The 24,044-nt window shown below is 47.8% G+C and overlaps 1 protein-coding gene across 1 annotated transcript; it reads left to right on the top strand.

Annotated features, from left to right (window-relative positions):
• Positions 1–1,917: 1,917 nt before the first annotated feature.
• EFHC1 (EF-hand domain containing 1) lies at positions 1,918–22,600 on the top strand. The gene is made up of 11 exons (XM_005502861.4): positions 1,918–2,093; positions 8,379–8,600; positions 10,021–10,308; positions 12,421–12,570; positions 13,679–13,871; positions 14,186–14,406; positions 15,173–15,313; positions 17,149–17,362; positions 17,964–18,111; positions 19,545–19,761; positions 21,987–22,600. The coding sequence occupies exons 1-11, from the start codon at positions 2,031–2,033 to the stop codon at positions 22,056–22,058; spliced, it is 1,929 nt and encodes a 642-aa protein (XP_005502918.2). The 5' UTR covers positions 1,918–2,030; the 3' UTR covers positions 22,059–22,600.
• The last annotated feature ends 1,444 nt before the right edge of the window (positions 22,601–24,044 follow it).

The following is a 24,044-nucleotide window of genomic DNA, read 5'->3' as shown; positions in this document are numbered from 1 at the left end:
TTGGTCAGTTGGATAAATGCTGAAGCAGTGTAGAGAGTGGTGTGGGAGAACAGTCTGGTCTCTGAACCCCTCAATATTTCACCAGATATATGGATATCTCAGTGACTGCCAACAAGCCCGGGCTTCTGAGAGTTTTTTTAAAAGACCCATTAGCATTTGTCCTTGGATCCCTCTGGCCATAGATGGGGTATATCACAATAGCATCCACTCTTCTTGCATGAGGATTCACAGGCTGGGCTTTTTTATTGACGTGTATTACAGTAGCGTGTATAAACACAATAGCCCAGTCTTTCCTCTAAAATACATAAGCTTTAAACAGATAAGAAATCTTGATAACTACTTCCTTTTCCCTTTCATGAGAGGAGGGATGTAGGAGGCTCGTCTTAACCTTGGCAAGTTGGACTTGCCTGTACAGAGGTTGATGTCAAAGATGCAGCTGAATCCAGATGTTCCGACTTGTGCTTCAATTCCTTAGTCCTCATTTCTCTGCTCTCCTGCTTTGTGGTCACTATTCCTAAGAAAGTACCAGTTCCTGCTACAGCTTTCCTAAATCTTCCTTTCTTCATTCCCATCTCCCTTAAAACACGCAGGAGGAACGTGCTGGCACCACGGTCTCCCAGTTCTGTCCCTGCTCATGTTCAAGCGCAACATCCCGCTTTGTGACCAGGGATAAATCCCCTGGCCTTAGTTCCCCCCTCACGCAAAATGCAGGATAAAGCGCTCCTGCCCCGTTGCAAGCCATGCACGTGGGCACTCTGCCACGCTGCCTTGTTAAAAAGTTGCTGTCCCTCTCCTAGATGATGGCCCACAGTGGCAAGTTTCCTTCTCTGAGCAAAGCCCCATCCCTCACTAAGTTCAGGAAACCCTGCTTGGATATCACAGCAGGAGAAATCAGAGAGCAAACTTCACTCCCAGCACCTGCATCTGAGTCAGCACTCACATTAGCTGCCATTCAGATCCAGCTCTTTCAGCCCTGCTTGGCCTTCAATCTATTATTTTCCTTTCTAAGCTCGGCAGGCTCATTCTTTATCTCCCACCGTCTGGCGTTCTTCTCTCTCCCACACCACACTTAAGACAGTCTGGCTGCATTTCTCTCTGCTTACAAAGCTCAGATCCTGCTGCTTGCCCTTGAAACACAGCCTGGTCTGTCTTGTGCACCGCTGATAAACCGAGCAAGGCAACAACATAGAAAAAACACTCTCCTCTCTGGTGATTCTCTTAATTCTGTTTAATCTCTTGCATATGGGAGTGACTTCTGCACAACCAACTTTTCCTTGATGCCTCCCCACTGCTTTTTGCTGCTTCCTTCAGAAAGAGATTAAAATCGTGTTTAAAAGAGAGGAACCATCAGTGCTACATGTTAAAAAATGCACTATTTCACAGCAAATATACATACTATATACACAATAAACCAGCGCAATCACTTTTGCTGTTACAGTTGAGCGCTCCAGGTTTGGATTTGTGTGTCCACAGCTGCTCCACTCTCTGCTCACAAGCACAGAGACAACTCCCAAAGGCGCCACCACCTGTTTTGGAGGCCAAGAGATTTTAATAGCACGGACCTCGTCCAGCTGTGCCGAGGGGCTGCTGCCCTGGCAGAGCGGATACCGACTTCATACTGCGGGACGCTGACAGGGCCTGGGCGTGGCGGGGGGGAGGAGGAACATGGCGGCGGGCTGTGCTGCAGCAGGCCGAAGCGCGCTCAAATCCGTAAGAAAATATCATGAACACTTTCCACAGCTGACTGTTTGCACACTGCGGGGATGAGGGCACACCGGGCCCCCTTCCCGGCGTCCCGGGGGCGGTTCGGCCGCTCCTGCCGCCGTCCGGCCAGGCCCCACGGGCCGCGCTCCCGCCCTCCCGTTGCCACGGCAACCGCTTCCTGGCGCTCAGCACGCAGGCGCGGGGCTTGTCCGGCTCACTGCGCATGCGCAAAGTCTCCCTGCGCGCCTGCGCACTGGGCCGGCCGGCGGTTGCCGTGGAGACGGCGTCAGCGGAGCCGGGGAGGGAGCGGTCGCGGTTCCGCCGCCATGAGCTCGGAGCCGGGGCCGGGTCTGCCCTTCCTCCCGGGCTACGCCTTCCGGGACCCCATGGTGAGCGCAGCCGTCCCCTCCCGGGACACCCCCGTTCCCTCGGGACACCCTCGATCCCAACCTGGTTTAGCACGTCCCCGTGCTGGAAACCCAGTCCCCCGAGAACCCCCCACCTGCTTCATGGACCTGCAACCTGTCCGGCTCACCGGGGATCTGGTATCCCCTGAATACACCCCCATGGAGCCTGGTGCTTCCTCAAACCCTTCCTTAACTCCCCAAGAGACCTGCCTCTCTTCCTCCTCCCCCTGCTCCCACACCCCCAATGGAACAAATGACCCCCCCGAGCCCACCCTCAGGGAACCTGGTATTTCCTCAGACCACACTGATTCCCTCAAGGGGCCTGGTTACCTCCCAAATTCATCTGTTATCTCTGAGGGGACTTGGTGTCCTGTGAACCCGTGTCCTGGGAAGCCGGTACCCCTCAAACTCACCCAACACACTTCAGGGGACTCGGTACCCTGTGAAGTGACCCCCAAGGAACGAGGTGCCCTGTAAACTCACTTTGTGCTCCCCAGCAAACCTGATACCCACTGACCTCTCCTGCAGGGGACTTGGTGCTTCCTAAAGCAAACAAATAACTGTTGAGCTCACTTCTGGGGGATATGAACTCTCTGAATGCACCTGGTATCCCCTGACCCCACTCACGGCAGACCTGGCGCTCCCTAAGTTCTCCATGGCTGTTTCTAGGGGACCAGGCATCTCTAAACCCACTCTCCAGGTCACCTGGTACTCTTAATCTCATCCTCAGGGAACCCATTGCATCTTGAACCCTGAAATTGTCCTGATGGCTGTGGAGACCTGGGTTCCCTCAGCCTCATTTGAGATGCCAAAAGCTTTCTCTATAACTGCAGAACTACTATCTGCAAGCTCACCCCACAGCGATCCAGTACATCTGAATCCATCCGGCAGTTTCCCTGCGAGTCCATGTGGTACCCCAAGGGAAGGAGTATCCCCATATTCACTTACAGACTTGACACCTGATTCTCCCAGGGAAACTCCTGTTGCTCTGCACCCTCTCAGTTTTCACAAAGGATGTGTTCTGAACCTGCTGCTCATTCTAATACTGCCCTGAACCAGGACCCTTAAATGCACCTGATATCGCCTCAACTGTCTTGATACACCCAGGAGAACAAACCTGTCCAAACTTCAAGCAGTCCTCCAGTAGGAATCAGTCATCAAAGCCAAAGGGAAACAGGAATGTCCTAGACCCAATTACAACCCTTATTGGGACAGATAGATCCTGAAATCACCCATCTCCTGGACGACATATACCCTCCTGATACCCTTTCCTCCAAAGCTCCGATACTTCCACAAAGTACCTGAGCACAATTGTGATGGGAGGGGCTGAGGGACCTGGGGGTTCAGCTGGAGAACAGGAGCTGAGGGGAGACCTTCTGATCTCTGAACTGCCTGAAAGGAGCTTGGAGCCAGGGGGGTCGGGCTCTGCTCCCCAGGAACAAGCGCCAGGAGCAGAGGAAACGGCCTCAAGTTGCACCAGGGGAGGTTGAGGTTGGATCTGGGGAACAATTTCTTCCCCAAAGGGCTGTGGGGCATTGGAACAGGCTGCCCAGGGCAGTGCTGGAGTCACCATCCCTGGAGGGGTTTATAAGGCATTTAGACGAGGTTCTTAGGGACATGTGTTTGTGCTAGAGTTAGCTTAGGTTATGGTTGTGCTTGGTGATCCTGAGTGTGTCTTCCAACTGAAGTGATTCTATGATTCTATGAAATGCTCTCCCGATATTGTCTGAAGAACCGAATCCTTGATAGCCCATAGGGAACTGAAGTTCTAGAACCTGATAACCTGATACTCTTCAGAGAACTGGTGTCCCAGCACAGAACTGATACCACCACAGCCCCCAGGATCCTCTTGAGGAAGTGAGAGCCCCTCAGCCCTTCCCAGGTTCTCTGGAAGAAGAGAACCTCTGCACTTGAATTGATACCTAAACAAGGAAGCAACCTCTCTTTTCCCCATTCCCAATGGCCAATGCACTGAGGATCTTCCCAATATTCTCTTGACAAAGCGGCACCATAGACGGGAATTGATACTCCCTGAGTTCCTCCCAGGACAGTTTCAGAGCACCTGGCAGCTCTGCCCTTCCTTCTCCCTGGGAAACCTATATCTTGAGTCTTGACCTGATTTTTCAACTTCAGTTCAATGTTAATTAATGTCCGTTTGAGAAACCAATATCCAATGTTGGTCTTTCCTGGCTGCTTCAGAAGCAATGCTTGCAGATTTTGTAGGAAGCAGATAGACCAGGGCATGCCTGGCATTTCCCTGGAGTTTAATATCCTCAGGAACAGGCTTTTTCATTTCCATAGGGCTCAGTACTCCAGGTGAGGCCCCTCCTTCTGCCTCTTCCCTCCCAATACATCCAAATTACCTGGTCATCAGGAGAACAGGGCCCCAGTATCCTCTGGTACTGCAAGATACAGAACCTCAAGTACTTGCATGGGAACATTTGTCATGGGATGTGGTGTACTGAAAAAAAACCTAAAGAGAAATACCTTGGGACAATATTCCTTGTGCTTGATATTCCCATTGAAAACTGACACCTCCTCAACAAGCACTTCCATGTCTTCTTGATGTGCCGCTCAGATTGTGCTCTACAGATGAGAGAACTTCTCACCAATCCACTCTACCCCTTGGTAAATCTGTTGCAGATCGTAGAAACATAGAATGATTTAGGCTGGAAGGGGCCATTAAAGCTCATCCAGTGCCACCCCTGCCATGAGCAGGGACATCTTCACCAGCTCAGGTTGCTCAGAGCCCCGTCCAGCCTGGCCTGGAATGTCTCCAGGGATGGTTCATCCACCACCTCTCTGGCCAACCTGGGACAGGCTCTCACCACCCTCAGGGTACAAAATTTCTTCCTCATGTCCAGCCTGAATCTCCCTCCTTTGGTTTAAAACCATCACCCCTTGTCCTATCACAACAGGCCCTGCTCAAAAGTCTGTCCCCATCTTTCTTATCAGTCCCTTTTAAGTACAAAAAGGCCACAATAAGGTCTCCCCGGAGCTTCTCTTCTCCAGCTGAACACCCCAACTCTCTCAGCCTGTCCTCCCAGCAGAGCTGTTCCAGCCTCGGATCATTTCTGGGGCTCCTCTGGCCCCTCTCCAGCAGCTCCATGTGTGTCCTGTGCTGAGGACCCAGAGCTGGACCAGTACTGCAGGGGGATCAGCCCACTCTGCTCTTCCCGTGTCACTTACAGAACCTCTTTACGTCCTGTGAGAGAGACCTCATGCTTGTTTGATCTTCCTATGGAAATGCTGATTCTCCCAAAGGAGGAAATCTTCCACCTCCTGCCGCCACAATGCTCGTCATATTCCTAGAGGACACTTCAGTATTTCCTACATAACCTGGGACAGGAATTTTTATAACTCCTGATTGCTCCTCAGATGGAATGGGGGGGAACTTCTAAAGGATCTTAACAACACTGAAGGGATCTAGTGTTCCCTTAGGAACATACTGTCCTACCTGTGGTGGCATTGTCACTAACACCTGTTTGACAGATATCCTCTTGACAAGGTCTGTGATGGCCTTTGGGAAACCCAGTTCAGTTCATTGTAGATGCTTTTATGGGAACCCAGTTCTCTCCGTTTTCCTAAATAGGACTCTCTTTTCCTTATTCTGCTTGTGTGTGGATTAGGGTTACCCAAGGGTAAATTATCACTGTACCAATCTTAATGGTGCCTTCCAGCACGAACAGCCAAACTATTTTCTAAGTCAGTGACGAGTGAGTTCTGCAACAGTAAGTGGAGTCATTTACTCATAACGAATACTCTTAATCCTGAAGTAATAAAGGTTATCTCAGAATTATTCTCCACTTCATAATATTATTTCCTCAACGTCATTTATAACATCTTGGAAATCTGCAATGCAAATTTCTGCCCCTAGCAAAACATTATGGCCTCTATCAGTAAAATCCTGCCTGCTTTAGTCAGGAAAACACTTCTACCGACTTCAGCAGCACTGTCTGTAAGTAGGAAACACATGGGACGTAGCAAAGCAAATCATTACTTTAGAGTAGCCTGAAATATTGAACTATCGGTTATGTTTTGAGGGGATCTGGACTCCAGAAAGGGTTTTGCAGTGTTCCTCAGGCTGGGCTATCAAGTTGCTTTGCCTCCGATTTCCAGTCTATAACATGGGCATGGCAATACTTGTTTTCCAGGTGGATGCTGAGAAGTGCTGAAGAAGACCTCTGTCTTCAAATAAAATAGTATTGTTATCGCTTAGCGTTCATGTGGCAGAAACAGCGAAACCGCAAGGGGTATCGGTGAAGCGTTATAGACTTGGCGAAAAGAAGGACTTAATTCAGTGGAATTTCTTCCAATGTGGACTGTCAGCAACTGAGATTAGTAGTTTAGATTCTGGGTTTTCCCTTTTAAATTTACATTAGTCACCTGATAATGTGAGATGGCATCTATGCTCGCTTTGGAGATCCTATGGGCCCTGGGAGTCCCATGAATTGATGAGCTGTGTTCTCTAGCCAGCTGCGGGCCCATAAAAGCCTGTGCACTCCTGATATTGCCCTATTTAAAGACACACTTTCTGATTTTCCTTTAATATTTTCCCCACCGTTTTCCATTGGTATTTATTTAACAGAAGGAAAGGGCTGTTCTGCGTCAGGGCTAAGGTTTATAAGACATTCCGTTAACACATCTTCAGTGAACTCTCTTGTTTTCACCCAAATGTGTTTTCCTAACTGCTCCGTCCCCCGCGTTGCAAGATCTGCAGTGCCAGTTTAAAGAGAAAACAGGCAATTATGTGAAATTCAAGTGGGGCCTTGAGGGTATAAATAAGATTAGAGGCTTAACCATGAGGGCTGAGGGTGAAGAAGTGGTTCACATGTTGAACTCACTGCGAGTCTGGGTCTGGAAAAGGAGCTGAAGCTTGTTCCTTCAGAAATGTGTACAACTGTTTTACTTGGTAAAAGTCATAGAATCATAGATTAGTTTGGGTTGAAAGGACCTTCAAACCTCATCTAATCCAACCCCTGCCATGAGCAGGGACATCACAGTATCACAGTATGTTTCGGATTGGAAGGGACCTCAAAAGATCATCTAGTCCAATCCCCATCTTCACCAGCTCAGGTTGCTCAGAGCCCCGTCCAGCCTGGCCTGGGATGTCTCCAGGGTTGGTTCATCCACCACCTCTCTGCCCAACCTGGACAGTGTTTTACCATGTTTATACAGTATTTAACTATGGTATTTAAGTCAAAGTAAATCCAGGGATTTTATTACCATGGACTCACGATTTCTCTTGCTTTCTCTGGAGCATTAAGCGTTGAAAGCCCAGTGGGACCAACCAGGCAGGTGTTATTTAAATGCTCTCAGGTGAGGTGCCAGGCGTGGTGGACTCGATAGCAAGTGGAGAAGCTTGTTGTCACCCAAGTCTGATCTGAATCTTCAGTAGTGAAGAACTAGGCTGACAGAGCTCAGATTCTACTCACAGCTCTGACATTTTCATGTTGCTTGTCCTTAAGCAAAGTGGGGACCTTCCCATGGCAGCTGGATCATTATTTAGTTTGAAGAATGGCTCAGGGCGTGGGGCAGTGAAATGCTTCAAAAAGCTCAAAACTAAGATTAAACCCACGAAGCAAAAAACAACAGGTAAATCCTATAGCCACTATTATACAGTATTAATCTGCTATAGGGTCTTGGAGGGTTGTGGTTATTAAATATGATCCTTGCACGGGTTGTGGAGAGAGGTGGTGGAGCAGCTGATGCGCTTTGGTGCGTTTCATAATTGCAGTTCTGCGAGCATGGCGCACCTTGATTTAACCCAGCGAAGAAAATCCTGTGCATATCAGCCCCAGGAGAGCGTTAACACAATAAAGAGTGATGGAAAACACAGAGGGTGCACAATGGGTAGTCATGGGAGCACCGTAAGGCAATAACAGAGCGAGGTGTCACGGCGCTGCCGTAACACAGAGTAGGGAACACACAGTTTGTGAGATAAATAGTAGGGCAGATAAAATGCTGTCACCTCATTCTAGGCGCTGAGAATGGTGGCAATGGGGAAATTAAGTGATATAAGTTCTCGGGGAGTCTGTCATTGCTGTGATTTGAGGTCACTCTGATGCTTTATTCCTTACTGTTCTTTCAGCCTTCTCGATCTAAGTGTAAAATCTGATTGCAAATAACAGCTGCAGTAGGTTATAATAAAACGCTGGGGGTGTGTGTGGGGGGGTGCATTCTGGATATTCCACTCTTACTGTTTTCCTGTGCTTTCAGCTTTTCAGAGTGCATGTGGTGTTCTAACAGCTGGATTTCCTTCCACAGAAAACGTCTTTCCATCGGTCGCAGACTCTGGGCTACAGAAATGGATTCGCCTTTTCTCGGCTGCCGACGGTGGGGGCCGGCGGGGAGCGGCTCCACGTCAATCAGCTTTCTCAAGCTGAATTAGATGATTTATCCAATGCGAGACCTGTGCTGACCTATGGGCCGGCCAAGCCGGCTCCACCTTCGGGCTTCGTTCCAGCACACGTGGCTTTTGACAAAAAGGTAGAAAGCAGCTTATTCCAGGAATATCGCTGGCCAAGTTTGGAGATATAAACAGCTCCAGGGTTCATGGGACAGCGTACAGCAGTTTTCAGATGCCACAGCCCTTAGTCAGAGACAGCTGAACCCCAGACTGAAAGAGGCTTTCTTTGCTCGGGAGGAGGATTATAACACATAAACCATGCAAGACATTCCCCACAAGTTACGCTCGAGCATTTCCAGCGGGCGCTGGAAAAGAAGTTTGATCAACTCTAAAAAGCTTCTGTTTATAACCCTGTAAACCACAGCCTGGACTTTGGTGTTTCCAAAACTCTATTGAGATTGTAACTGGACAAGACAGTCTGCAACGGGGACTGTTTTGCTGCGGTTTATCTATTTACGCCGGTGTTTGTCACCGCAGCGTGTTACAGCCTGTGCTGCTCAATGATTTTATGGGGCTGGGAGGTGGCTGTGTGTCTGCTGGAGCAGCCCGGAGCTGACCCTTGATTTTAAATGCTCTGGTCACACTGATTGCGAGCCAGCAAGCGCAGCCACAGCCGCCGACAGCCGAGATGGTGCAGGGTTTGCACGCTACCAGCCAGCGGTTTGCAGCCAATATTCAGCCCATCTGTGAGACAGGCTGGGGAACAGATGTGCTGTGTTAATCACTTAACCTGTTCCTTCAGTATAATGTCTATTTTGCTGTTTCATCTGTCAGATACTTCTCTTCATTTGAGACAGAGTTACAGGAGCCCCCGTGCTGCTGGGGGAAACTCATGGTCCCTTTTGAAGCACTTTTGCTGGCTTTATTATCACTTAATTACCTATGCCTGATGTAGGCTGGGTATGCGAGGCTTGATTGGCCACCTTTCAGGGGCAATTAATGATCTTGGGAGGAATATTCCCCATATCTGCCAAGCACAGGGACTGTGATTGACTGGACCGATTTATCTCCCTGTTTGTCCAGCACAGATTAGGTTTTGCTGCCAGTGAGGAATAGACGTGGCTTCAAATGACCCATGCAGATTTTAAAATATACAGATGTGGTTGAACTTTTTACTGAAATCTCCCCAAGTCAGGGTATGCAAGGCTGACAATAGTAAGAATAAGTCACATATGTTAGCAAACTATCTTACTGGCAGTAACCAAAAACTCGGCAGTAGGTGAAATAGCAGGTGATCAAGAAGTAGGGAAAAAGCTGTGCTTTTGACACTTGTCTCATGTACCACATTTGCAAAAGACAAGTCTTGATAAAAGCCTTCACTGTGCCTCCACCATCACTCTCAGATTAGGCTACAGCTGGCTTTGATGATTTTATAGATTACAATCTGGTGACATTGCCCTGCCAAAGCGCATTACAAACAAATTATTTGTTCTAATAGACTAACCGTGGCCTTCAAATTGTTTCTCTCTCTCTCTCTTTGGGATATTTCCCCTTTGGCAGATTTTGAAGTTTGATGCCTATTTCCAGGAAGACGTTCCTCTCTCTCAACAAGAGCATTACCGGATCCGCCAAGTGGGTATCTATTACTATTTGGAAGATGACAGCATGACCGTCATCGAGCCTTTCGTGGACAATGCGGGTTTTCGCCAAGGCACGCTTCTCCGACGCCACCGCGTGCCCAAGAACGACCAGGGGGAGCATTACCACTGGAAAGATCTGAATCGGGGCATGAACATCACCATGTACGGCAGGACGTACCGCATCGTCGACTGCGACCGATTCACACAGGTGTGGTTCTTGTGCCGAGAACATTGACACGGAGAATCACAGGAACTAGGTGGCCAGACCTGCTATGGTCCAGTACGCTGCATCTGTAGCTTTCAGAATAAGGTTGCTTACAATATTTCATTTTGCTTTTTATGAAGATCTCTTTCTTCACATCACTGGGGAGGTCAAGGTATGATATTTGCTGAGGGCATATCAATTGCTTGATATTTTTGCCCTAGGGAGTCCATCCTTTGTCCTCAGGATATAAATTTATATCCTTACGATATAAATTCTAAGTTCATGTCTGCGTATACAGCAGTTTAACTGCTTAGGGCCCAGATGAAACATTGTGCATAAATGAGAGAGAAATTACTGATCCTAACTCTTTTTTTTGACTCAAAGCTCTTAAGTTAGGAATAGGGGAAGGGAATGCAGTCCCTAACTCTGTACCTATCTACAGCCAAGCCAGAAGACCAGTCATGATCCGTGGGTTGAGAATTATGGTATGAACTGACCATTCTAAGAAAGCTTACTCATTGCCTGCTCTTCTATTTCTGTACCAGTAAGTGAAATAATAATGATCCAGGAACAAATAATAACAAATAATGGTATCCTGTTAGATAGTCCCCAGTATAATCTCAGCCCTGGACAACTATTATTCTTCCAAGCAATTCCCAGGAGTTAGAATGCTCCGGGTACCATTCCTAATAGGCGAGTTACATACAGCCAACCTGTCCTGGAGGGTGAGGGAGTTTAGCTGCACATTGTTCCTTTTCAGTTGGCCTTGGTGCCCAGGAACTTTCCCAAGAACTTTCCCAAGTATGTGCAATATGTAGGTGTATATGTGGGTGTTGAGAACATGTGGGGCCAGCTCTGCTGGAGCTGGATGACTGTTCAAGCCAGTTCACATCAGATGAAGAGCTGGTTCTCATGTAAATGTTGGTTGGTTGATGGAAAACATGACATGAGCTACATGGGTCTACATCTCAAGGCCACTAGTCTGTTTATCATTAACTGGCACCCTCCAGACCAGAAAATAGTGAGTTTGAAAGTATGAACCTGCCTTGTGAGTCTTCAGGTTGATCTCTTGTGCCTGTTGGAGATGTTTGCATAGGTGCTTCCTGGGCTGAATGTTTTCACGGCCAAAAAGGTCCATTGACTTCCCAAGGCCAAAAAGGGAAAAGTCCATTGACTTCAGAGGTAGTTTGGGGTGACTGATGTGAGTACACAAGTAATACCCTACAGCTTGTTGATGCATCCAAGTCAAGTAAAAAAATAATCCTTTATGAACAAGCAGATTGGCCTCTTTTTGTGGGAAAAGTACTTCTGAAAGGTGGACTGGAGCTGCCACATTTCCTTGTGGCCTGAAGGGCCTTGGTGGGTAACACTGACTTACACTGTCTGACACACTGGGGAGCCCCAAGTCTCTTGCAAATTCAGAACTGGCTACATTTGCGGTTATGTGCCAATTTAAACTTTTTCATTTCCATAAAAGAGACCAACTGACAGTTATCCTCCATTTAAAGCCCTAAGGCAAAGGAAAACTGTGCTCAAGTGAAATCTGAGCTAGGATGTTGAGGATAGGACTGCCCTGAGTAATTAAAGGGCAAGCAAAGCTAAGAAGCAGCTTAAACAGAAACATCTCGGTCATCTCACTGTGGGAAAGGTTTTGAGGTGCTGGAGCGAGTTGAGAGAAGAGAACGGAGCTGGGTAAGGGGCTGCAGCACAAGTGTGATGGGAGCGGCTGAGGGACCTGGGTGGGGATTAGGTTGGATCTGGGGAACAATTTCTTCCCCAAAGGGCTGTGGGGCATTGGAACAGGCTGCCCAGGGCAGTGGTGGAGTCACCATCCCTGCAAGGGCTTAAAAGGCATTTAGATGAGGTTCTTAGGCACATAGCTTATTGCTAGGATTAGCTTATGGTTGGATTCAATGATCTCTTCCAAATGCAATGGTTCTATGATCTCCTATTGTATTTGCTGTTGCAGTAGAATTAAACTCCTGCAGCCTGGTGGTCTGTGAGGAATGGAGTTGCTGTGTTCTGACAGCACTCACCTCAGCCCATCTGTAATCTCCAATTACCTCTTACCTTCAGAACTCACGGCAGCACTAATACCTCAGCTGACCTCCCTAGGTGTTCCTGGAGAGCCAAGGAATTGAGCTGAACCCTCCAGAGGAGATGGTTTTCGATCCCTACATAGAAATGCGTCGGACACCTATGCGCAAGTACATCACACCTTCAGATTTCGACCAATTCAAACAGTTTCTGACTTACGACAAGCAGGTGAGAGAGCTGGTAGTGATTACCCGCATTACAGACTGTACATGTTATTGAAACCTAGGTTTTGAGAGTGTCTACAGCCTTATTCATTCTAAAAAACCTCAGACCACTCAACAGGCTCCAGATTTTCTCCTTGGCTTTAGTGACAAACAAAATCTTTTATCTTTTCAGCCAAGCTTTGTGCCTTGTGGACTGCTTCTCTTTGGACTGCAGACTGACCTCTAGATCCACCATCTCTCTCTCTCTTTCTGTTGGGATGAGATAAGCCACCTGCCTTGGGAAATGCGCAGGGCCAGATGCAGTTTGAATACGAATAGGCGTGCTGCATCCACCCATCTATTCCCATAAAACATCAGTGCAGGTGCCAGAGTTGAGGATTTCAGACAAACACAAATGCCACTTGCTCTGAGCGAATTCTCCCTGTGCACACGGCTGACTAACATCTCCCTGCTCCTCTGGATCTTCTTTTCATCTGGCAACAAGTTAAGAACCCCTATAGACAACATCTATAATAGAAAATGAAACAGGAGCAGGACATGACCTGAGTTCTGTGTATTTCCACCAGGCAGGAATAAGATGGGTCTGCAGTGAACGCAGCGTCTTCAGAACTGCCGAGTGCATTGCCCTCTGCCTTCCTCAGCGTGACAACAGTGAAGAATTGCCCATGAAATGAATGGTTTAAGAGTCACAACAAGATTCTTATGTTGCTACAGCAAGTTTCATTATAAAAATCACTTCCCTTAACACTACTTCCCTACACATTGCTGGGCAATTATTCTCTGTTGCTTTTTAATCACTTCCCCCTCCCCTCCCAATGTTTCCTCATGAACTTGAACTGAATTTCTTGTCTTGGCATAAACTGTTTTATCTCTCTTGCTGCTTTCGAGCTAAGCCAGGCCTGTCCATGTCTGCAGGCTCCTGCTGCCCTTCCCACCGCTGCCTCAGCAACCCATTCACCCCAGTGCCCCAGCACAAGTTCTTCTGTACATGGTAGAGAAGGTTGCTGAGATGCCTCCAATCACCGCACCCTTCTCAGCCCACTTCATTTGGACAGAGCATCACTAATTCTAATCCGCGGTTGTTTTCTCTGCCTCTTTCTCCTCCACCCTAGGTCCTTCGCTTCTACGCCATTTGGGACGACACTAACAACATGTTTGGTGAGAAACGGTCTTGTATCATCCATTACTACTTGGCAGATGACACAGTGGAGGTTCGGGAAGTCTACAAGCAAAATGACGGCAAAGATCGATTCCCAGTACTGATAAGACGCCAACGCTTGCCCAAAACCTTAGTGGAAAAGACAAGTGAGTTTAGATTGGCCAGCCCATCTGCCTTGGTGGGCAGACACTAAAGTGGTGGCTGTGTCAAAGGTACACGGAGTCTGGAGAATTTCTGCTGAGAACACTCCTAGTGTCATTGTTTTTTGGCCAAAGTTCTTTAAATGATAACTAAATTCTTTATCTTTTGGCAAACTGTGTCGGGACAGTTGTACCAACAGTTTCCTGGTGCTATTTATACAGCTTTGCTTTTGTATCCCTTTTCACCAGGTAACATTAACATCTACCTGATTGATTGATTGATTGACTGATTTTTTCTCCTTTGGCTCCCTCATCCTCAGAGAACTTCCCAAGCTGTGTGATGGAGATCTCTGATCACGAGGTACTGGAGTGGTACACAGCTAAAGATTTTGCGGTCGGCAAGTCTACCACCCTCCTCGGACGCACTTTCTTCATCTATGATTGCGATGAGTTCACACGAAACTTCTACCGTGACAAATTTGGCATCACAGACTTCCATCCGGTGGAAATGGAGAAGAAACCACCTGAGGAAGTTCCACAGGTAACGCAAACCATTTCTCAAAGGAAGGGAGAGAAGGAAGCAGTTGCTGTAAGCTCTAATAGTAAAACATACATTCAGCTTAGTAAAAACCTATAGTAAACAAGCTCAGCTTAAAGAAAAGATGCTTGAAGAAGACAGGGCAAGAATGGTCATAACTGAATGAAAGTCCTCTGAAACTGTTGATTTTAATACCGTAAAGGACAATGCACTTGCTAATAGTGATAGAAAGAGCCCTGCTTAGGTCTATGCTAGAAAATTAACCAGTGTCAGGGTTTGGTTTTGGCTGGGAAGCCAGATGGCACAGTCTAGCTGCTCTCTTGCTACTAAACTCTCCCTCGCCCTCCGAAACAGGGTTGATAAGTCCAAACTGCCTACTGGGGATGGTCACTGTCTTTGTTACCTCCAAAACTGAGCCTAGAAATAGTTTGGAGTGCTGGCTATCCTAGAGCATGACGGGGAATAGCTTAACAGGGTAACCATACAGAACGTGGAGTTCCTGTGCACATGAAGGTTTGGTTATTAATATAACCATAGTCTTTTTGTTCAGAGAAATTACCTGGCTTTCTTTCAGATTTTCTTAATTCTCTTCGATATTTCTATAAGTAAGGGGTCCAACACATGGCCAGGCTAGTAGCATCTCTAAGGATGTAACAGCTATTGCTACCTGGCAACAGAAAATTTCCTTCCAAACAGCTGATTTCTGATAAGCTGTCTTGCAAACACTGCCTTGGTCTTAATTTCTGCTCATTATCTCTTCTGGATGCAGGTAATTCCTCCCTATAATGGTTTTGGCATGCTCGAAGACTCTCTTCAGAACTGCTTTTCTCTGATTCCAAAGCCTCCCCGGAAAGACATTGCTAAAATGCTAGAGAATGACAAGAAGGTGCTGCGATACCAGGTGGCCCTGGTGAGTGTTTTACTGCAGCTCCAGCTTATACCGTAGGGTCTGAAGGATGAGAGGAACAGTTTTCTAGGCTGTTAGCAAATTCTCCTCTGTGCTGGTGGGAAAAGAGAGTTCCCCAAAGCAACACCGGTGCCACTCAGGGGATGCCGTTGTGTACTTGCTGTGACAATTAGTAGCACGCAAAGGTAGTAAAAAAACAAAACAAAACCAAGGGCCAAAAGTACCAAACAGCCAGGCTACAAAACTACAGCCATTTATGGAAAAACTCCCACTGACATCAGCACGTGACAGATGAAATGGCATCGCAAGTGGGCACCGTGCCTCTGCCTGCCTTCAACCACGGCCACGAGTGGCAGCTTGCTGTCCCCCCGCTGCCGGCTCCTGGCTCCTTCCCCAGGCTCGTCCTGGCCGTGGCACCCACCCGAGTGCCAGGGCAAGAGCTGGGGAGCCAGTGGGGACGGTGCAGAGAGCAGCGTGGGGGAAAGCGACCTGGGGGTCCTGGGGACAGCAGGGTGACCATGAGCCAGCACTGGGCCCTTGTGGCCAGGAAGGCCAGTGGTACCTGGGGTGGGTTAGAAGGGGGTGGTCAGTAGGTCAGAGAGGTTCTCCTGCCCCTCTACTCTGCCTTGAGGAGACCACACCTGGAATCCAGTTCTGGGCCCCTCAGTTCCAGCAGGACAGGGAACTGCTGGAGAGAGTCCAGCGCAGGGCAACAAAGATGCTGAAGGGAGTGGAGCATCTCCCGTGTGAGGAAAGGCTGAGGGAGCTGGGACTCTTGAGCTTGGAGAAGAGGAGACGGGGGGGTGACCTCATTCATGGGGATCAATATGGAAAGGGTGAGTGTCAGGAGGATGGAGCCAGGCTCTTCTTGGTGACAACCAGTGACAGGACAAGGGATATGGGTTCAAACTGGAACACAAGAGGTTCCACTTAAATTTGAGAAGAAACTTGTTCCCAGTGAGGGTGGCAGAGCCTGGCCCAGGCTGCCCAGGGGGGTTGTGGAGTCTCCTTCTGTGCAGACATTCCAACCCGCCTGGACACCTTCCTGTGTAACCTCATCTGGGTGTTCCTGCTCCATGGGGGGATTGCACTGGATGAGCTTTCCAGGTCCCTTCCAACCCCTGATATTCTGGGATTCTGTGATCCTGTGTTTTCCACCCACGGCATTTAGAGCCTGGCTTCTGTGTCGGCTTTACCGTTGGTTTATGCAAGGAGCCTCTGGCCCATCCAGCAATGGCATTTCCTGCAATGCCTGGTCACAGCCCTCTCCAAACGCCCAGGATGAATAAAGGCTGATTTCTTTTCCCTGTTGTGCTGGAGTTCCTAAAGGTCACAGCTAACATGTCCAGATCCACTTAATTTTAAACTAAGCAAATAAACCCACTGGTGTGTCAGGGGAGTGTCTTGCTGTGACTAAGAGCAGTACCAGCCTCTCTCAGGCACTCAGTATAATCAAAAATATAACGTTAATGCTAAATTTTAATGCTAAATTCCATACAATATACTCCTTTCTCTTGGATTACTCAGTCTGTGGAAACACTGAATATACTTGGTGACTGTAGTCCAGATTCTGCTTCTGTTGGCCTGACCAGAGCAAGTCGCCTTTGAAATTCAGATACTCCACACTGTCTAGGGCTTTGTTGTGCTATGTCAGCATATCTGTAGCATCTGGCCTACATCAAGCGTTTTGTTTAGTCAGCTATTAAAATAACTACGAACTCTCGGTGCTTCTGAGTGGGGTACTAGGTATTTCTAAACACTAGGTATTTCTAAACACTAAGTATTTCTAAACACAGGAAATAAAGACCTGCTTAAAACTTTGCTTACCTTTCCTCTAGGAATCACCAAACCCTGAGGACAGAAAGCGTCGTTTCATCCTCTCGTATTTCCTCTCTGACGACATGATCAGTATCTACGAACCCCCAGTCCGTAACTCTGGCATCATCGGAGGCAAATACTTAAGAAAGACCAGAGTCGCCAAGCCAGGCTCTACTACAGAGAATGCCACATACTATGAGCCCTCTGACCTCATCATCGGTTCAACAATTGAAGGTAAAATCCAGCCTGGACTGATAATTATTCTCTGTGCATTGCTCTGATATGTCATTTATTGCACAGACAGTGCAATAATGGGCTTCCTTCACTTGAAATATTTCTTCCTTCTGGGTCTCATCACATTTGAGTTTCCAGATAACCAAATGCTGTACGTTGATATAACTCTGTTAGTGTCAATGTTTGGACCTTTGCCATGATTAGGAAGAGCTACATTCTCCACAGTATGTGTTCAGTTTACATTTTGGGACGTGCCAGGATTCACAGGGGTAAATCTACACCAGACGACTACCAGCAGCAAAAACCATAAATCTGTCCTGCGTGGAAAATAAATGTAACACTGAAATACTTAGAAACACACCAGTGCTAATGGGGGAGTCACTGCAGGCCCGAGCATGGAGTCTTTACTCTCAGCAGCTGCTTTTCTTGCAGCAAAACTCCCTTTGAGTCGATGAAACCCTCCTCACTTTGAGGACTGAAACACAGAGCAGAGCTTGCTTAAACCTGGGCCCAGCCACAAGAGAGAAACCGTCTGCTCTCCTGAATGCTGAAGTGACTTGAAAGGCAAGTAACGCTGCTTTCTTTAATGCCTCTTCCCCAGTGTTTGGCCACAGGTTTGTTATCACCGACGCCGATGAATACGTGCTTAATTACATGGAGAGCAACGCAGAGCGTTTCCCTGCGGCCACGCTGCAGTCCCTGAGGGATCATATTCGCCCGCAGCAGGTGGGGAAGGAGGCTGCCAACAGGTAGGCTTCAAAGGATGGTGTTGTGGAGCTAAATAATGCTCAGGTTTACAGCTAAGGGAGCTTTCAGCAGCCTCCGTGGGCTCCAGCCTCCTGTGCAGCGGCTGCTCCGCTGATCATTCAGCTCCAAGAGCCCGTGTTTGCACATATATGGAGGGAATCACATCTATACAACATGACATGGTGGCTGCTACTGACCAAAAACCCTGCGGGACGGCTGTCGAGGTTTTGATTGCAGGGGACAATAAAACTGTGGCAGATGTATTGCTGACCCGCTCACCCCCCTTCCCACTAAGGACAGGCGATCGGGAGGGAAAGAAGGACAGGGAGAAGAGAATTGGAAAAATTAAAAATGTTTTGCTAATGCTGCTGATAAAATAGAGGAAAATAGTACAAAATATACAAAACCGATCTTGAAAGTCCCGGCAACTGCAGAGCCGGCACCCAAAGTCCTGGGCTGGACTCTGCAGCCAATGGAACTGGATTCAGTCTGTCACTGGCCTCAATTCGCAGGGATGACTCGCAAGGTCCTCTCCTATTGTCGCCATAAGGAAAATGGACGAGATCCTCGTGATCTCCCGCTTTTATATGAAATATTCACATGAATGGGATGTTATAAACCATTGGTCAGTTTCTGGTCACCTGTTTCTCATTGCCCCTCTTGTGAGGTGTGCATCCATCCTTATCAATGACCTCGCATTCCATTGCTGTGTTCACCAAAACATGTATCTGGTTTTCAGGAAAACGCAGCTAATATGAAAGCTTTAGCTGACAGGCAAATTCACTAGAAGAGAAACTTCATTTTAACAAAGCTAGGACAACGGCTCTGGCTCAGCAGCTGCGATCCATTCAGAGTCATCTTTTCCCCAAAGACAGCAGTTCAGTTGAGCAGCTGCTGTGACAGTACCTGCACGAGCTACCAGATGGTACCAGGCTCAGTGAAGAGTTGCTGGAGTCTTTATTTTTTCATTTGCTCTGGCTGTGCTTATCAGCCTATGAGAACCTAGACCACATCCTCTTTTTTAGCTGTCTGGATTCATTTTGGGTGACCCAGTAACAACCTTATTACCTCACAAGACACTTGGGAGTCAGTATCATGGTAGTTCAGGGTCTCTGGTTGAAATCAGAGTTTCAAATGGTTCTTGGGGCTGCATGAAGCACACAAGGCAGCGCTTCTTGTCCCAAAACGCTTGCAGGAAAAAGTGAATGGGGGAAATGTCCTGAAAAAGGAAAATAGTTTACCTGGTGCTCCAAGGACAAGACTGAGCTTCATCTCCAAGTCCAAACTGAGATGAGCTTGATGTAAAAATGATCTTGCCGTAAAAAGCAACCACCCAGAAGCCTGCAGTGTGTCCAGAAATACAATCTGGACAGCTCGCACAGAAATGTCGCAGCAAGGCTTTTACATGAATTCCCGTTCTTCCTTTCTCCTACAGCGACATCCCTGCACTTGGGACCAGCAGGCAAGAACTGGATGACTTAATTGTGCAGGTTCGGGAAGAGCTGAAGCTCCATAAGCACTTGAACATCGACAATGTTCGTAAGGAGCTTCTTCAGTGCGACCAGGATGGCTCTGGCATCGTGGACAAAGGGACGTTTTTAGCTGCCCTTGAGAGCACATGTGTGCCTACCAATGCCTTGCTGGTTAACAAGGTGAGAGGGAACAGCTGCTTCATATTAAAGGAAGAGATAATAATTGCTGTCCTTAAGTAAAGGGAAGAAATGTTACCCAGGTTGCCCCCAAACTGAGCAACCTGGTGTTGGGCTGCACTGTTTTGTGTTGGTTCGGGTCTCAGACATGAGCAGCAGAGGTTGTATATTGTGATATACACGTGATATCGTGTATATCATGTACACGTGTATATCGTGATATACTGCAGGGTCTGTCATGATTTAAACACACCTGGGCTTGAGTAGAGATGACCCTGAGGCGCTTGGGAATTCTTGGACGCATTCTGGATTTAACACCAACTGAAGATTTGAGAATCCCAGAATGTCAGGGGTGGGAAGGGACCCGGAAAGCTCATCCAGTGCAATCCCCCCATGGAGCAGGAACACCCAGATGAGGTTACACAGGAAGGTGTCCAGGTGGGTTTGAATGTCTGCAGAGAAGGAGACTCCACAACCTCCCTGGGCAGCCTGGGCCAGGCTCTGACACCCTCACTGAGAAGAAGTTTCTTCTCAAATTTAAGTGGAACCCCCATGAATGAGTCCCCCCTCAGTCTCCTCTTGTCCAGCTCCAGAGCCACAGCTCCCTCAGCCTTTCCTCACACGGGAGATGCTCCACTCCCTTCAGCATCTTGGTGGCTGCGCTGGACTCTCTCCAGCAGTTCCCTGTCCTGCTGGAACTGAGGGGCCACAACTGGACACAATATTCCAGGTGTGGTCTCCCCAGGGCAGAGTAGAGGGGCAGGAGAACCTCTCTGACCTACTGACCACCCCCTTCTAACCCACCCCAGGTACCATTGGCCTTCCTGGCCACAAGGGCCCAGTGCTGGCTCATGGTCACCCTGCTGTCCCCAGGACCCCCAGGTCCCTTTCCCCTACACTGCTCTCTAATAGGTCATTCTCCAACTTATACTGGAACCTGGGGTTGTTCCTGCCCAGATTCAAGACTCTGCACTTTCCGTTCTATTTCATTAATTTTTTCCTGCCCAACTCTCCAGCCTGTCCAGGTCTCTGGATGGCAGCACAGCTTCCAGTGTCACCACTCCTCCCAGCTTGGTGTCACCAGCAAACTTGCTGATAGTCACTCTATTCCCTCATCCAAGTCATTGATGAATATATTGAATAATACTGGCCCCAGTACTGACTCTTGAACACTCCACTAGATACAGGCCTCCAACTGGACTCTGCCCCATTGACCCTAAGTATTGTACCAAAAAAAACAAACCAAAAAAAAAAGGAAATTAGAGTCATAAGTGCCTGGTTAACACAATTAAAACACAGGCTTGCTGGACACTCTACGGAGACCACAGCCTGCAGAGCAGAAAATATGAGGGAAGTGAAGAGGGAAATTGGTGCAGCGGGGCTGGAGGATCTTTCAGGAATACAGCTGGCAAAGATGCTTGCTTAGCATGACGTGATATGCAGTAGATTAGTGGCCAATAAAGGCAGATTTGGAGTTTAAAGAAATGTGGAAATCAGAGGGAGTAGCTCCCTTGATTAAAAAAATCTAAAAAATTCCAAACCAGCCAACTCTGAGCATCACAGCCCTGCTTAGAAACATACACAGGCGGGAGATTTATGTCTCTTAATGTAGTTCAGCACAGACCCCTCTGCCCCAGGGAGTCACAATGTGTTGACATGTCCCCAGAATGGCAGATAACTGAGGTGCCCAAGAGCACTTGGGGAACCTGTGACAACTGAGGCTGAACCCCCACGTTTCAATCTCCATTTAGGACCTAAGCACTACAAAGTGTCCCTCTTCTCTCTTCAAATCCTACTGACAGCATACTCAGAGCTCTCAGGAGTGCAGCTGTGCTATACATTAAGCATATGGCAGAGAGTTGAGCACTGTCTGGGTTGGAGAGCAGTGCAGATATCAGTCACACCAGAGCAACCCTAGTTAAATGTTGTCCCCCGGCAACAAGGGGAAGAAGAATCTTTACAAGGAACTCTGTGGCTTCACTTCATTGTTTTTGTGGATTTGTTGCCATTGTGGTGATACCTGGAAGCAACCAGGATTCAACTCAAACTCTTTAACTCTTCTCCTTGCATAGGTGCCACCTCTAAGCACTCATTACCTGTGATTCAGAACTAGGTGGTAGGCTCTTCCACACAGGGGAATAAGATAATCTAAGCGCTTTCCTCTATAAAGCAGAAATTTGCAGCTTCCAGCTCTTCATGTTGTTTATTTTTTGTTCTCTTTTCTTCAGTTGATTGACCTATGTTCTTGTGGAGAAGACAAGATAAACTACCGTGACTTCCTTAGAGCTCTACCCTCCTGATCTTCCCCCAGAAGATGAAGAACAAGACCAGCAATAAAATTCCTATGAGTTAAGACGTACTTCAAAAAGTACGATGCTCTGGTCGTCACCCTTGCTTCACTCACTCTCCCCCTTTCTGTCCCTACTAGAACCAACTAATTCCACCCTCACTTTGACTTTTGTTCCTTCCAAGCCTCTCCCTGCCCTTTTAGCTGCCACCAAACTCAACCTCGCAACTGGATATTGAAACCCACATGAGAAAGAAATTTGGAGAACCAAAGCCAGGTTCTCCTGCTGATTTCTCAACTTGTTAATACAGCACAAGGTTTGCTAGAGCTGAAGCTCTCTAAAGCCTGGAGTCGTAACCACTCTAGATTTCTCTTACAGAGTCTAAAGGTGCTTTTCATCTTCAAGCAGCAAAAACTGCCAGCTTCAATTGTTATTTTCGTTGTTATTTCCATTGCAGGATAATCTAACTATGATAAACTCACTTTTGCGAGTCGGAATGTAAGCAAGTCATGCGTGGCTGCTAAAAAATTAATAAATCTGCTTTAAATAAATTACCTCATGGCTGGAATAGCTAAGGATTGAAGTGAGGGGGAAAAGTGCTCTAAAAGTGTGATTACGGGAGTGGTGAGTTAAGCTACAAATCTGACAGCAGCTTTGCATTTGCTAACAAAAGCTTGGGAGAACGGGTTTAGGACTGCAATATAATCTAAACCCATCTTAGGCCTCACCAAACAGGTCCAATGAAAAGGGGAAAAAACGAGCAGTTTGCATAGCAATAGAGTTATGAGACTTTGGAGTTGCATCGCTCATCTGTCCACAGAGCTAATCCTAATTGGATATTAGGAAAAAATTATTCATGGAAAGGGCTGTTGGGCATTGGAACAGGCTGCCCAGGGCAGTGGTGAAGTCACCATCCCTGGAGGGGTTTAAAAGGCATTTAGATGAGGTTCTTAGGGACGTGGTTTAGTGCTGGATTTAGGTTATGGTTGGACTCGATGATCCTGGGGGTCTCTTCCAACCAAAATGATTCTAAAGGCCACGTGGATCAGCTTTTCCAGTCTGAGAACTCAGAGATGAAATGACGGTTGGATGTAGAAAAGTCCAAAACTGTTTTCTGCACATGCTACGCAACTGTAACCTAAAACTCGGCCCAATCGTGCAGCACGCCCAGCTGCAGTAAAATCTACATTTTAGCTCACCATTAAGTATTCACCTAAACCACACCAGATAAATCACATCCTCCAAACAGCCTCATCCTCCGCTCCCAACGATAAGGCAGACACAGAAAACTCGCTCAGAAGCAGCTGAAATGTGAGAAGATGAAGCTCATCTGCAGGGAATACGACACGAGATGCTGCGGCAAAGGGAACGGGACAACCCACGGTGGCCAGCTTTGGAAATTCACAGTATCACAATACGTTTGGGATTGGAAGGGACCTCAAAAGATCATCTAGTCCAATCCCCCCATGGAGCAGGAACACCCAGATGAGGTTACACAGGAAGGTGTCCAGGCGGGTTGGAATGTCTGCAGAGAAGGAGACTCCACAACCTCCCTGGGCAGCCTGGGCCAGGCTCTGCCACCCTCACTGAGAAGAAGTTTCTTCTCAAATTTAAGTGGAACCTCTTGTGTTCCAGCTTGATCCCATTACCCCTTGTCCTATCATTGTTTGCCACCGAGAAGAGCCTGGCTCCATCCTCATGGCACTCACCCTTTATATATTTATAAACATTAATGAGGTCCCCCCTTAGTCTCCTCTTCTCCAAACTGAAGAGCCCCAGCTCCCTCAGCCTTTCTTCATAAGGGAGATGCTCCACTCCCTTAATCATCTTCGTTGCCCTACGCTGGACCCTCTCCAGCAGTTCCCTGTCCTGCTGGAACTGAGGGGCCCAGAACTGGACACAATATTCCAGATGTGGGCTCACCAGGACGGAGTAGAGGGGAAGGAGGACCTCTCTCGATCTACTAACCACCCCCCTTGTAATACACCCCAGGATGCC

Source organism: Columba livia, chromosome 3 (assembly GCF_036013475.1).
Source record: "Columba livia isolate bColLiv1 breed racing homer chromosome 3, bColLiv1.pat.W.v2, whole genome shotgun sequence".
Classification (NCBI taxonomy): domain Eukaryota; kingdom Metazoa; phylum Chordata; class Aves; order Columbiformes; family Columbidae; genus Columba; species Columba livia.
The sequence above is the reverse complement of the archived record's forward strand: the minus strand, read 5'-3'. Positions and strand labels throughout refer to the sequence as shown.

Bases quoted from the DNA above. Each gene is read 5' to 3' on its own strand.
- EFHC1 (XM_005502861.4), top strand. From the start codon at position 2,031: ATGAGCTCGGAGCCGGGGCCGGGTCTGCCCTTCCTCCCGGGCTACGCC. The intron at 2,094-8,378 runs GTGAGCGCAGCC...TTCCTTCCACAG, and splicing joins ACGCCTTCCGGGACCCCATG to AAAACGTCTTTCCATCGGTC. The intron at 12,571-13,678 runs GTGAGAGAGCTG...CCTCCACCCTAG, and splicing joins TTCTGACTTACGACAAGCAG to GTCCTTCGCTTCTACGCCAT.